Source organism: Callospermophilus lateralis, chromosome 1 (assembly GCF_048772815.1).
Source record: "Callospermophilus lateralis isolate mCalLat2 chromosome 1, mCalLat2.hap1, whole genome shotgun sequence".
NCBI classification, from domain to species: domain Eukaryota; kingdom Metazoa; phylum Chordata; class Mammalia; order Rodentia; family Sciuridae; genus Callospermophilus; species Callospermophilus lateralis.
Genome location: NC_135305.1, coordinates 179960810 through 179975188, shown reverse-complemented (window position 1 = coordinate 179975188; position 14379 = coordinate 179960810). Strand labels below are relative to the sequence as shown.

Here is a 14379-nt window from a genome sequence, read left to right as displayed (position 1 = left end):
TTAAAATAATTTTACATAGTACTTTAACTGATAAATGATTGTTATTGTTACATTCCTATGTAGCTTAATTGCTGTGCTGGAGATTGAACCAGGGCCTTGCACATGCTAGCCAAGTGTTCTATCACTGAGCTACATCTCCAGCCTTCTTGAGGGATTTTTTTTTTTTAATTCACTTTTGCATTTGAGTTAAATATTAAGTCATTCAGAATTAGAATTTCTGGCACTGATGTTATATACTTTGTTGTCTTTTTCTAAGAAGAAACTGTTGAATTAGGATAAATTTCTAAGTCATAGCTACTCAATGCATCCATATCAGCTTACAAGAGAGAAAGGAGTGGCATTACTATCATGCTTGGAGTTGGATCTTGCCCTCTTTATTTCTCCTTAACATTTTCCTTACCACCATTTGAATTACCTACCAGAAGTAGGAAATGAAGATCTTCAATGAGTGGGCGCTTTTTCCTTTTTAAAAATATACTCTACTCTTTCTTTTCTTTTTTTTTTTTTTTTTTTTAATTGACCTGTTTCATGTTTTTGGACTTAGAAGTGTACTTTCATAAATATGCTATGCTACATATATGTATTAGGGTACATACTCCTTTGGTTCAACGTTAATCTATAAATATTGTTGCACTTCTTTGGCAGTGTATAGTTCTGTATTTGATTAGCTTCTTGATGCTAACATGTTTTGCTTTTGTTTTGTTTTGTTTTGTTTACAGCACAAAAAAGTTCAACCAATGCAGCACCACAAGAGAGGCATGAGAGCATGCCAGATATATTAAAAATAGCTCAATTTTTACAATTTGCTTTGATTCAATGTCGAAAGGAATTCAAAAATATAAACACTATAAATTTTCATTCTGTTGTTGAAAAGTATGTAAGTGAATTTTTTAAGCGAGGTTTTGGTTCAGGTAAACGAGAGTTTTTCATGTTTTCATATGATTCACGATTAGATGATAGAAAATTCTTATATTCAGCACCAAGAAATAAATCTCATATCGATAATTGTTTGCATACCTATATTTTTCGGCCTGAAATGTATCAGTTACCTATTTGTAAATTAAAAGAGCTATTTGAAGAAAATAGGAAGCTTCAACAGTTTAGTCCACTTTCAGATTATGAAGGTCAAGAAGAAGAAATGAATGGTACAAAAATGAAATTTGGAAAACGAAATAACTCAAGGGGTGAAACTATTACATCTGGAAAGCAAAAATCATCTCATTCTTTGGATTATGATAAAGACAGAGTTAAAGAATTGATTAATTTAATTCAGTGTAGGAAAAAAAATGTGGGTGGGGACCCAGACACACAAAACATGAGAAGCAAAACTGTCTTGAAGAGGAAGCTCGAGGACCTACCTGAAAATATGAGAAAGCTCGCCAAAACCAGTAATATATCCGAAAATTGTCATCTATACGAAGGTAAAATATCAGATTGCTCTTATGACATCCACCAAAAATATAGGAAAAAGCTGTTTTTTCCTAGTAGAGGGTCTTCAAATTAAAGCTTGAAGGCCACATCTAACCTGTCTTCTTTTCATAAGAAAATTGTATTGAAATACAGCCATGCCTTTTGATTTATGTGTCTATAGCTGCTTTCACATTTCAGTGTCAGGGTTGGGATAAACTACAGGGCCCATGAAACCTGATGGTATCTACTATCTGGTTCTTTATAGAAAACATTTGTCAACTCCTATTCTGGTACATCAGATTTCTGAAGAGTTTGGTTTATACATGTATGAGAGAATACAGCTATTTTCCTTTTCTATTTTATTATTTTCTATTTTCAAAGCTCTTTCTTTTCTATTTTCATAATTGGAGAAAGACAACATTATAATATTGGGTTCTTTTAGGATGCTGCTTAATGAAAGGAATCTTCTAAGCTTTAAAATTTCTTAGATGCTTGCATATTAATTTTCTATCCTAGGGATCCAGGAATGTCTTTGGGCTTTTCTATTTTGTTTTTCTTTTTTTTTTTTTTAAATCTTTACAATACTGGGGATTGAACCCAGGGCCTTGCATATGTTAGTGCTCTGCCAATGAATTATATCCTTAGCCCTTTATTCTCAGTTGACAAAAAAAAAAAAAAAAAAAAAAAGATAGGAATGAGACCCTTACTAAATACGTTTAATTTACAAGTAAGCTAAAACATTTTTTATCATCTAGGTTTTTAAGTCTTCACAGTACTAGTTCGTAAGCATGATATGTGTTCTTTTGCAGTCAGGGACCTTTGAAACCATACACAGTTTGTTCTGCTGTTGATGTTCTTATTGATTATGGCAGTTCTGAGTATTCCTTTATTTCCTACTGAATGATTTTACTTGTTTTCACATTCATTACATGTCTGACTAGGTTGGACAGATGGGTGTCCTTATTATACTTACTCGGCACTCTATACTTGTGTCCTGACTTTTCACTTAGCTACTGTCCTTTTCTTCTTCTTGCATTATCCAGCATGGTTCACTATTCATATGTTAAAATTAATAATACTTTATTGTCCAGGACAGATAGCATTTTAATCGTTGCAGAAAGTTCTGTTTGTCAAGTGATATTTCTGCAGTGACTTTGAGGGTTTTTTCTTGTGTTTCTTTTTCTTCTCAGTGTTTGTTCTTTGTCTGTGTTCATATCACCTTGGTGACCTTCCTGGCTTATTTGAATGACTTTAGCATCATGTTCTTAATATTGCTTTGTTAACTTGTGACCAATCTCATCTTCTATACTTGGCATAAAAAGATGTGTTAGATTGGCCATATCCTGCCATGCTTTCGGCTATTTCATGTGGTCTTTGACTAGGGTTCAGTCTCCCTAGAATATGAATTTTATTTTTCCTCCCTGAAACATCTTCCACGTCTATCAAGTTTTGTATTGTCACAGGTCAGATCTCACCTCAGCTTTCTGGCTCTTTCTTTTGGGGGGGAGGGAGGTACCTGGGATTAAATTCAGGGGCACTCAACCACTGAGCCACATCCCAAGCCCTATTTTGTATTTTATTTAGAGATAAGATCTCGTTGAGTTGCTTAGCACCTTGCTTTTGCTGAGGCTGACTTTGAACTCAGGATTCTCCTGCCTCAGTCTCCTAATTCCCTGGGATTTCAGGTGTGTGCCACCACGCCTGGCACTATTCTACTTCTTGATGATCTCCATCTCCTTGTTTAACTTATGCTGGACTTTTGGTCTATACTGAATCCTGTTGACACTAATATGTACTGTGTTACACCTGTGTCAGGAGAGTTCAAGTGTTTACTATGTGCTAGGTATGTCATGTATTTATGTCATTTGGTTCTTGAGTATTAGGCATTATTTTCATCAGTTTTGCAGTTGAGAAAACCATCTCAGGTAAGTAAAATAATGTTAACTACATCTGCATGTGGCAGACTTTATGTTTGAACTCAGAACTGATTGACTCAAAAGCTTTGTTCTAAATTTTCTTGTATTAGCATTGAGCAAATAATAGGCATTTAATAAGATAAGTCAATTGCCAAAAAATAAGTTATCTGTGAAAAAGCTGTGTTTGGGGATGTAGCTCCATGGTAGGTTACCCTGGGGTTCAGTCCTAAATACACAAACAAAAGCACCCTGCTCTTGATTTGGTGGTGAGCTCATTTTATAAGAATGAACCTCTAAAATCATTTGTCACTTTTTAACTTTAGCACCAACTTTCTCAAGGTATAATTTATATATGCTACACCTTTGTTAAGCATGCATTTTAAGTTTTGACAGCTGTGTAACCAACTCTACAATATAGACATTTTCATTATCCCCCAAAAGTTGCCTTGAGATCCACCTAACTGCCAGTAATCTGGTTTTTTTTTTTTTGTCTATATAAACTTTACATATGCAATAATTTCTTATTAGAATCATGATTATAATTAGAGTTAGTAAATACTCCCTTTTACTTTTTACCGTGGTATGTTGTACCCTTCCTAAATTGGAAATCCTAATATCCACTCAGGCATAAGCTCACCTCCACCTGAGTATTAAAGTACATGACTTTCTGAATATGTGCTCTTTGCAACTTTTTAAATATTGGTTGTACAAATTATCTAGATTTACATGTTTTCTTTCATGTTGCAGGTTATCTCAAATATGCTAGCTTCATTATGAATAAAAGTTAGTCATTTTGGATAAATGTTAGAAATTTTAAGAATGTTAACCTGAGCATTAAGGACAAAGGCAATAATAGGTACAGAGGAAATAAAATTAAGTGATAGGTTGATTTTTTTTTTTTAAATATATGTAAGTATAATTTGTATCTCCTAAAAATTGGCAAAATAGTGGAAAGCTTATCTTCAATCAAGCAACTAATTGAGTGGGATTTTGGTGGCAGAGTTTAAGGTAATTATAATATGGTTATTGATATTTATTATCCATAATTTATTATTTACAACTTAGTGCATGAGCTCATTTTCTTAATAAAGTACTTAAATTATGACATACTAGCCTTCATTTAAAAGGAATTTTGGCCGAGTTCTTGCCTATTTCTTGTAAGTAATTTTTAAGGTATATTTGATTTTTAAAATATGTAAACTGGCTTTCAAACTTAACTTCAAGAGATGACTTTTTTTCTCCCCCCACCCCGCCCAGAGTCTCCACAGCCCATTGGCTTACTTGGGCATGATGCTGACTTGAGACAGCAGCAGCAGGATACCTGTAACTCCGGTGTTGCTGACATCCATAGGCTGTTTAATTGGCTATCAGAAACATTAGCTAATGCACGCCATTCTGATGCATCCCTGACAGAGACAGTCAACAAAGCCTTAGGATTGAGCACTGATGATGCCTATGAAGAGCTGAGGCAGAAGCATGAATATGACTTGAACTCTACCTCAGATAAGAAAGAATATGAACAGCCTACTTGTGCAAAAATTGAAAATACACATTTTAAGGGTGCTCAAAGCCCATTGCTAGAAGTTAATGTAACATCTTTAAAGTATCCAGTTGCTGTTTCTACCAGTGAAGTAGGCATTGACCATAAGTTGCATTTGAAAGAAGTAAGCATATGTCTTTTGGTTGTCTTTCTTTGCTTTTGTGAGTGTGGGTGTCAAGGAGGATGTGGGTTTGTGCTTCATGGAGTGATTTCTTCTTTCAAGAAAAAATAAGATACACTTGAGTAAAGATATTTATCTAGGACAGTGCTTCTTAGTTTTCCTTGTTACGAAATAAATACCAAAGTAGTTGTTTTCCTTCCTGCTCTTATAGGCTTTATAAATAGTCTAAGGTTTACTTGTTGTGATAAAACTAAGGCTGGACTGTGTTTGTCAGAAATGGCATATTGGGAGTTGGTTCCATGTTGTTTCATAATGTTGAATCCTCAAAGCATTTGCTGCTTTCTGCTGGCAGAGGCAGAGAACTCAAAGGTGAGGAAAATGAAATGGTTGAATTTATTAGTGTCTCAGTGTAATAAATAAGGTTAGGTACTTAGTATTTGTTGTGCAGATGGGAATGAGATGAGTCTATTGGGATTACCTCTGAAGTGATTCTCTACCCTTCTGTGAGGGCTTCCAGATTATGGTATGTGCTTAGCGTACTGGTTTCTAGCTGGGAAGTAACCTCAAGAAGTGGCTGTATCATTGAGAATGACCCAGGATGGTACCATATTCCCATGGACTTCTAATTTATTCTCTATCTGGAGGAAAAATCATAATGTGGATGTTCCCAGCCTTTGTCCATGTAGTTTTGGGATATTTATATTAGGAAGAAAATTCTAGTAAAGGACTTATATAAGGTAGGCATTGAAATACTAACCTGCATGGTTTATATTTTCCACTGTATTTAATACTCCAATTGACAGGGATTTGGTTGCCTAACACAGCTCACTTCCTGTTTTTTTGTAATTAAAAACTTTGTGCCATTCAGTTAGGTATTGCCTTATGTCCACTTTTGAATTGTTAATGGCAGAGTTCAGTATATGGCCTGCAAAACCTAAAATGTTGGTGCTTTACTATAAAAGTTTACCAGTCACTGCTCTAAATTAACATTATTTTGAGAAGAATATTATGTTTTAATTTTGAGACTAACGTCTCATAACTTTGCCATGTTTATCAGTTATTTGTAATGTTTAGATTGAAGTGTGTGGATTTGCTGTGAAGAAAATAGTTATTCTTGACATTAAAATTAAAAAGAATGCTATTAAATATGTACTTTAATTTTTAGGATCCAAATTTAATTAACATGAATAATTTTGAAGATTGCAGTTTGTGTCCCACTGTTCCCATTGAACATGGATTACATAGACAACAGTCTAAGTCAAATAATGTTGAAGAGACTGAAATACATTGGAAACTGATACCAATTACAGGTAAGAAAAAATAAACTAGGTCATAGTTTTATTGCCTTTATTCAGAACCAGTTTCTTGAAGGGTTTCATCTTTTCAAAATTCCACTCTTGGGTTACTAGGTGCTTTATCTTAGTGACATCTTCACCATCTTATTTTGAGCAGTATTATATTCGTCAACTGGTGATGCTGTTCTTGATCATCATCAGCAAGTATCTGCAGAAGGGCCTATTAATAATAGAGGGATTTAGGACATATGTACTCTCCCTATTAGATTTAGCATGCAGACTATCAAATAAAAATTGTTGGCAGAAACAATTGTTGGAGTTTCTTACAAGGAGAGGTAGGTACAGAGATGAAATCATGCTCTTTGTTCAACCAATACTTCTCAACTGATTAATCTTTAATAAACTGTCATCTAATAAGTGGTTACGTTAAGGTTCATCTATTTGAAAAATTTTTTGATTTCTTAATATTGGAGTATCTTAAAGAAATTGAATCATCTTGGAGAATAAACTGAAATGATCAAATGCAAAAACCTAAGAAAGCTTATTGATCCATGGGCCGCAAGAATAATGTGGTAAATGTTGAAAGATTATCATTTTGCAGTATTCTTGTTTCTCCATGCAGATATACTCTTAATATTCCAAGTTCTTATTCATCTTTGTTACTAGCTAAATATATTCAGAAATGTTGCTAGGGCACATCTTTTCTATTTCTAGCTAGACCTTCATTTAACTTTAAAAGAAAAAGTAAACTACTCTTTGCTAAAAAGTAGGCTGGCTTGTGACCTTGGATCTATGAGCCCTTCAACGATTCTGAGAAGAATTTCTGAAATTTCAGGAGTTTACATGGACTTCATTCAGCACCATTTTCTACCTTATTAGAGAGGGTTAGAAGCCCAAAAGTGATAGGGAGCTGCTACTCTCTTATGAGCTGGAGACATTGGCTTGAAGTAGTTTATTGATCTGATTGTCCTAATCATTCCTCATTTAAACACCTTTATACTTAATCTTGAGCCATTTGAAGGCATAGCATCTAGGTGTTATTTCATCACCTGAAAGGAAAAGGAAGGAGTTTGCCATTTCTGAGTGACCCTTCAGGAATATTTTAAGCAAAAGAAGGAATACGTGGATTTGTTAGCATTTGAGGTTTTTTTGAAAGGTACTTAATAGGTGTCACTGGTATCTGAAGACAGTCTACAAATCTAATGGATGCTTTCCCTCAGGAGGGAACACAAGAAGCCCAGAAGACCAGCTGGGGAAACATGGTGAGAAACAAACACCAGGTGAGAAGGCACGCTTTGCTTTTCCTCCCAGTTCTTCAGAATGGCTTTCATTTCTGATTCTCTATCATTAGGGCATTGATTTAAGTTCCATTGTTTACTGAAAGTTTGGCCAATACCATATTTATATTTAAATCATTAATTGAATTGTGTCAAATATTCTTACTATAATATGTTCAGAAAAGTCACTGGATATTTATAGATTTCTTTACCTATAGTAGATTCTCTCTGATAGGCTTATTTGGGAAGACTTAGAATTTGTTTTCCTAATCCATTTTGCAGAATATCTTAGGAAGCAGTTTCTTTGAAGTTTCTTTTAAATGGCTTTCCCTCCTGGTATTTTTCAAATTTATCTTTTAGGTACAGTATTCCTAATCTTGAATTTTTTAACCTGGTTCTTGTAGTTTAAGAGATGAAGAAACTGACTCCAGAATATCATCCAGATTATTACTGATTAGCTAGTTGCAGTGGAGAGTCTCTCCTTTGTCTAATGTCTGAGCTCAAAGTCAGTTCAGCTTCTACATATGATCATGAGCTTGATTTCTTGCTTAGAGTTTGGTAGTCTTTTTTTTTTTTTTTATTGTTTCCATTTTGTTAGAGTCTCTTTCAGAATTTTTTTTTTTAATTTATAGAGGGAAAGCTAAATGATTTTCTTTGTAGGTCTTTATAGTGATTCTTTTGATATTAAGAAGTTTCCTTCAAGAAAATGTTTCTTCCTAGGAAAAGGTGTTTTTTGTTTTTTGTTTTTTGTTTTTTTTTTTAAGCAGCTGATATACAACATACAGGAAAGTGTACAGCTCATTTTATGTATGTATACACATAGGCAACTACCACTTAAGTCGAGATGTAGTATATTTCCATCACTCCAGGTATTTATCTGCATCTGCTTACTCAGTCTGTACTCTGCCTGTTCCCAAAAAGTAACTACTAAACTGATTTCTTTAACATTAGTTTTGTCTCCTCTTCAACTTAAGGTAAATGGAACTCCCACAGTTTTTTGTGTTTGGCTCTTTAACTCAATCTTGTATAAGGGTTTCATCCATGTTATGCATCTATCAGTAATTCTTTCTCATTGGGAATAGCAGGAATCTTATTTGTATTTGAAATGCTTCATAGGCATCTGTAGTGCTCTCATTTGGGATACTGTATTCATATTTTATAACAAAGTGTAGACAGTCTGAATGATGTCACCTTAAAATCTTATAGGGAAATTTGTTTCAAATAAAGTTTACATTTTTAAATGGGATTTATTTAGTTAGGTTTTTTTAAATATGGAAAATTCTCCAATGTAGATTTACATTATATTTAAATTTGAAAAAAAAATCCCTTTATCTATAGCCCTTTAGGAATAAGCTTACTGGTCTGATACGTAGCTCTAAGTTTAAAATTAGTCTTCTTCAACCCATGTATTTTATAAGACAATTCAGTCTTCATTTGAATAAATCTGATATTTCACATGGTACATAATTCAAGAAAGGAAAAAACACTAAAGTAAGTACACTTAGTTTCCTCTCAGTGGATTAATTATTGTTAATGATTTCTTGATATAACCTTGCAGATAATTTGTATACATACTGAACTCCATTTTAATGTTGTAGATATAAGGATATGTATGACATTGAGTATTCCTAAACTTATAGAACTTGAATTTTCTGTCCTGTCAACTTTGTACTTCTTGCTTTCACCTGTGGACCTGCTGTGATCTTTTTACTCTGATGACAAGTGCCTTTGCAGTGGTTACTGAGTGCAGTGATTCATAGTAACCACTAGGATCAGTAGAGAATGTCACAAGCTGCTGCTGAGCCTTTTAGAGAAGTGTAAGTCGGGTGGACTTACATGTAGAAAAAAGCACATGCTCCCACACCTGGAACTTTAAAAAAGATATTGTGAATTCCTTTTTCAAAAAGTAGATTTGAAAATGATAGATAGACTTTCTTAGAGATACCATTTCTTATGCTATAGTAGCAATTAGTTAGGGAATGTTGACTTTAAGGAATATTGATCATTTTTAAAGGGTGAAATAGTGTGATATGGCCTTATAGACAAAGATCGTGATTTTTTTTTTTCCTAAAATGTAATATGACTGTTGAAGTTAAATATATTTGCCCCTTGTGTCTTAAAAGTGTATGAGGGTATTTGTTTTGAAATGTGGTTTCAAAAACATGTTTGAATTTAGGATTTTTGTGTGTAGGGGAGTATGATCTTATAGATTAAACTCATTGTCAAGAATCAAAGATTGTAGTTCCTTTAGCATCAGCTAACTGAAACACCTTTTTATCTCAAATGGGATAACTCTCCTGATTTCTCTTAAAATTACTTCCAAACAAAATGGAAATCACTATGAAATTTTATTCTCTTCCTATCTTGTTGAGGCTTTTTTCAGTGACAAAATAAAGTTCCTGACATTGCAGGAAATCTTGATATGAGAGCAAGTCTGAAAGTGGATGAGTTATTGTAGATCCTAAATGATTGGTGGAATCATAACATCTTAATTTAACATTCTTTTGAGTTGCCTTACACCTGATTCTCATATTAAGTGAGTATTATAGTAGATATTACCTATCGAAGAATGTAAGAGTTGAGCAAGCTAATGTAATTGACCATCCTAATTAAAGCACGCCAGGTCTATGGAATGATAGGGAAGCAGAAAAGAAGCAGATGACCTGTGTTGCTAGAAATACTTGTTTGAATACTTCAAAAGAAAATTAGTTATTACTCTGCCTCCTAAAACCCAAAAACATGCCTGTAAGTAGGGCACATAGGAAATAGGGTTCACAATGGTATTTGAGATTTTTATTTTACTTTCAGATGCATAATTAGTTAAATATTTACTTGACCTATTTTTCTTCTGATTTAAAAGTGTTTTTAAATATTATCTTTGTGGATTGTTCTTATAATAATAAACTCTTCCTGTATAGGTATGAAATCACCAGAAGAACAACTGGTGTGTCTGCCACCACAGGAAGCCTTTCCTAACGACCCCCGGGTAATAAGTAGACAGAGAAGTTCTGATTACCAGTTTCCATCCTCTCCATTTACAGACACACTAAAGGGCACCACTGAGGATGACGTGTTGACAGGTCAGGTGGTGACAGTGGAGGAGCAGTGTGTGCCAGCAGCAGAGACACCTGCAGTGAGTGAAACTACAGAGAGAACAGTGTTAGGAGAGTACAATCTCTTTTCTAGGAAGATAGAAGAGATTCTGAAGCAAAAGAATGTTTCATATGTCAGTAGAATTTCCACACCAATCTTTTCCACACAAGAGAAGATGAAACGGCTTTCTGAGTTCATATATTCTAAGACTTCAAAAGCTGGTGTACAGGAGTTTGTAGATGGTTTGCATGAGAAACTAAATACTATTATTATTAAAGCATCTGCTAAAAGTGGGAATTTGCCATCAGTCAGTCCTAATGATTCTGATACTAAGATAGCTTTGAATCCTCTGGGAAAGCATATTGTGTCAGTTTCCTCAAGTGACATCAACAATAAACACCTCCCTGAGTCACTTAGTAGTGATGCTTTGAAAGACAACAACTCTAATGAACAGCATTCCTCTTCATCATTGAGTTTAACTGAAGGAGCAATGAACCAGTCTCATCATGCTACAGAGGTAATGGTGACTTCTGATCATACTGTGCCTGGTGATGCTGCCCGGGAACCAATAGAAAAAGAAACAAAATCACCCAGTGATATAAACATCTCTGCCCAACCAGCTCTTTCAGATTTTATAAGCCAGTTGGAACCTGAAGTATTTAATAGTTTGGTTAAAATCATGAAAGATGTCCAGAAAAACACTGTGAAATTTTATATTCATGAAGAAGAAGAGAGTGTGCTCTGTAAAGAAATAAAGGTAACTAAATGGGAAGGTAAATAATAATGCTGAATAAACTTGTCTTATTGACTTGACCTCTATAAAATGGAGTTTAAAAAAAAAGGTTGGTCTTATATTTTCATAATCTAATAATTCAGAATAGAATAAAAGATTAATAAATTGAACTAAATGTAGTACCTGTGACCTAAGTATGTTAGAATTTAGAATCTTTTTCTGTGTAATTTTTAAAGGGCGTTCATGTAAATAACTGCAAGGTATAGCTCAGTGGTTGAGAACATTTTGGTCCCCAACGGTACCAAGGAAGAGTCTGTTCGTACATACTACAGATATTTTAAACTGTCGATTCAGAGGTTTTAAATACTGCCTACTTGGGCTTTTAATGAAAGGGAAGAAAAATACATGCCACCGTTCATAAAGGAGTTTTAGGAATCAGAAACGAACTGTCCAGGGTTGACCTAATGATATGTTCTTGTGGTATTTCTTGATACTCTGGCCACGTCATGATTCGCTGTATCCCTTATTGATCAGAAACCTTAATGATCCTGAAAGACTTCCCAGTCATGAAGGACTATTCACTGTAAGATGTATCTTTTCTGCCATAGAACAACTTTTTAGGTATTTGTTTTAAATACTTACCTTCATGTATATAAGCATAGACCTCGGTAAAATTTGTTAAAAATAGGTAGGTATGTAAATGGAATGTTTGTATCAGTGGTTTAATGTATTTGATTAGTACTCATTGAACTATAAGATTTTAATTCTAACTTGAGGGAATGTCATGGGTTTTCAAATGAATGCTTGTTCCCATTTATGCAATTTACTTATGACTGAAATTGCCACCTGTTTTATTAGAGGAAGCAAAGGAACAAATTAGTGACTTACAGCACAGCATGGCCCAGAAACTCAGTAGTAGTGACAAGGGCCTAACCCTTTGTCTAGGGTTCTCTGACATCACCAAGTTTCCTGTAGTGTACCCAGTGAAGATGTGAAGATATGGAAATGAAAGAGGATCAGAATACTCGGTTGTGCTCTTCTTACTGAATCCTTGTGATACCTTGGGAAAATGAAACCAAGCTTGGTTGCATTTATGCCCTATATATTACAATGTAGAAGTTCTTAGCTTCCTACCCCCGGCAACATGTTTCCAAGCAGAGCACTCTTTGAAGCATAGGTGCACATTGGGTAGGGCTAATTGAGAGAATAGGCTGGGTTTAAGGGCTGGGGATGTAGCTCAGTGGTAGAAATGTGTGCTTAGAATAAACTGCACATTCTACCCTCTTCGCTCGTTTAATTTTTTTTAATGTAATATTCTTAACATGACATTTAGATTGAGGGGATAGGAGATACATTTCCTTATGAATGGTACATTGAATTCATTTTATTGTAGAACAAATTGTATTTCTGGCATTATTTACTTTATGTAGAATAAGTAACTGCTCTTACAGATCTGATAGAAAATGGAACTTTTACTGTTACACTATTCAGCAGTATCAGATAATTTCCAGCAAAAAATAAAGACAAGGAATAAAAATATAAGCTTACTAATTTCTATATTCAGGTTGTTTTATTACTATATAAGATAGTCTTATAAACTTGGATTTAAAACTCTCTAATATTAAAAAAAGACCTAAAATCACTGAGTCCTGGTAGTAATTTACCTTTTCACTAAGCTAATCTGAGATTTGCTCAGGTGCTTAGATTAGAGTAAAATCTGTAGAAGCTGCTGCTTTAGTCTAAGTGTATAAAAAATATCCTCTTTAGGTGTGACACTTAAGCAGCTTTCAGAAGAGCAGTAAACTAGTTGTCAAGCACACTGGGTTTTGATCCGGCTATTTGACCAGCTGTGCTGACGTTGAGAACATTAATTTCCTATGAAGTGAGGAGTGTTACCTCCAGGGTTCAGGATTCAGGAATCCTGGTGTCAGGGTTCAGGAATCTACCAGCAAGCAAAGAGAACTCTGCATGGACTTAACTGCGTGTGTCCTGTGAAAGGTAGTAATACTTTGCCACCAGCATGGAGGGAGGTTTTAAATGGGAGAGTCTGCTTTGCTTGAAGATGTTAAATAGCTAATTAGTACGTGAATACTGGTGTATGAATACTTTCTGACCTGTTGTGAATTAAATGAGCTTTATAACTCTGAAGAGGAATGCCACAGTAATATTGCCATGACCAACCAAGGGCCTGCTTAGCAGATGAAAAAGAAAGCAAGGAGTGGTTAATGATGTACTCTGCGTTTCCCATAATAATGAACAGAGCTGGGTTTAGAATGTGGGAATCTGGGCTAATCCATTATTACAGTTCTGTCATTTCACACAGGCATTTACTTTAAATGCATAGCATTCTAACATTGTGAAAGTGTGATTGGTGAAGCTTGACCCTTTAATTCCTCTTGCATAAGAGTGGAGTGGACTTGAGGTCTGAACTTTCCTAGAGTAAAGGTTCTTAAAAGTCCTAGTAGTAAAATTTATCTGTTTGTTGCATCATTTACCAAAAAGCTTTTTAATGTTGATATAGTTATTTTTCTTTAACAGGAATATCTTATCAAATTAGGCAATACAGAATGCCACCCAGAACAGTTTTTGGAAAGAAGATCAAAATTAGATAAACTATTGATTATTATTCAAAATGAAGACATTGCAGGTTTCATTCACAAGGTAGTCTGTTAAGTCACATTCATATTTATTTTGTTTTTTTATAACTCCCTTATTTTTAAATCTTAATTGTCTGAAACTAAAGGTTTTGTCTGTAAGCTTTAAAGATGATAAAACATGTATCTTTTCATGAATTAGCTTCGGGGCAGTTGTTTTGTACCACTGCAAAATTCCTAAATTGCTGTACATCATACTTTATTCTGACAGTCAAAGTAGTCAGTACTAATACAAGTACTGAATCCTTGAATGCTGGGGGCCTGCTAAATATGTATTCTCACCTTTATTTTTATGTCTCAGGCACCTATTTGTGCTACCTCTTCTTTGCCAAACTAGTCC

General features: G+C 34.4%; 1 protein-coding gene across 5 annotated transcripts in view; it reads left to right on the top strand.

Annotated features, from left to right (window-relative positions):
• The window catches only part of Tasor (transcription activation suppressor), a 45310-nt gene that overhangs the window by 25707 nt on the left and 5224 nt on the right, over positions 1-14379 (top strand). For 2 of the 5 annotated variants that reach the window (XM_076838134.1, XM_076838393.1), the window contains exons 14-19: positions 720-1421; positions 4584-4990; positions 6153-6297; positions 7503-7562; positions 10601-11409; positions 13924-14046. In XM_076838134.1, the coding sequence (XP_076694249.1) occupies positions 720-1421; positions 4584-4990; positions 6153-6297; positions 7503-7562; positions 10601-11409; positions 13924-14046 (2246 nt within the window). Of the gene's footprint in view, positions 1-719; positions 1422-4583; positions 4991-6152; positions 6298-7502; positions 7563-10477; positions 11410-13923; positions 14047-14379 lie in introns of all 5 variants that reach the window. The other 3 variants (XM_076838041.1, XM_076838303.1, XM_076838219.1) reach the window with 2 other exon arrangements.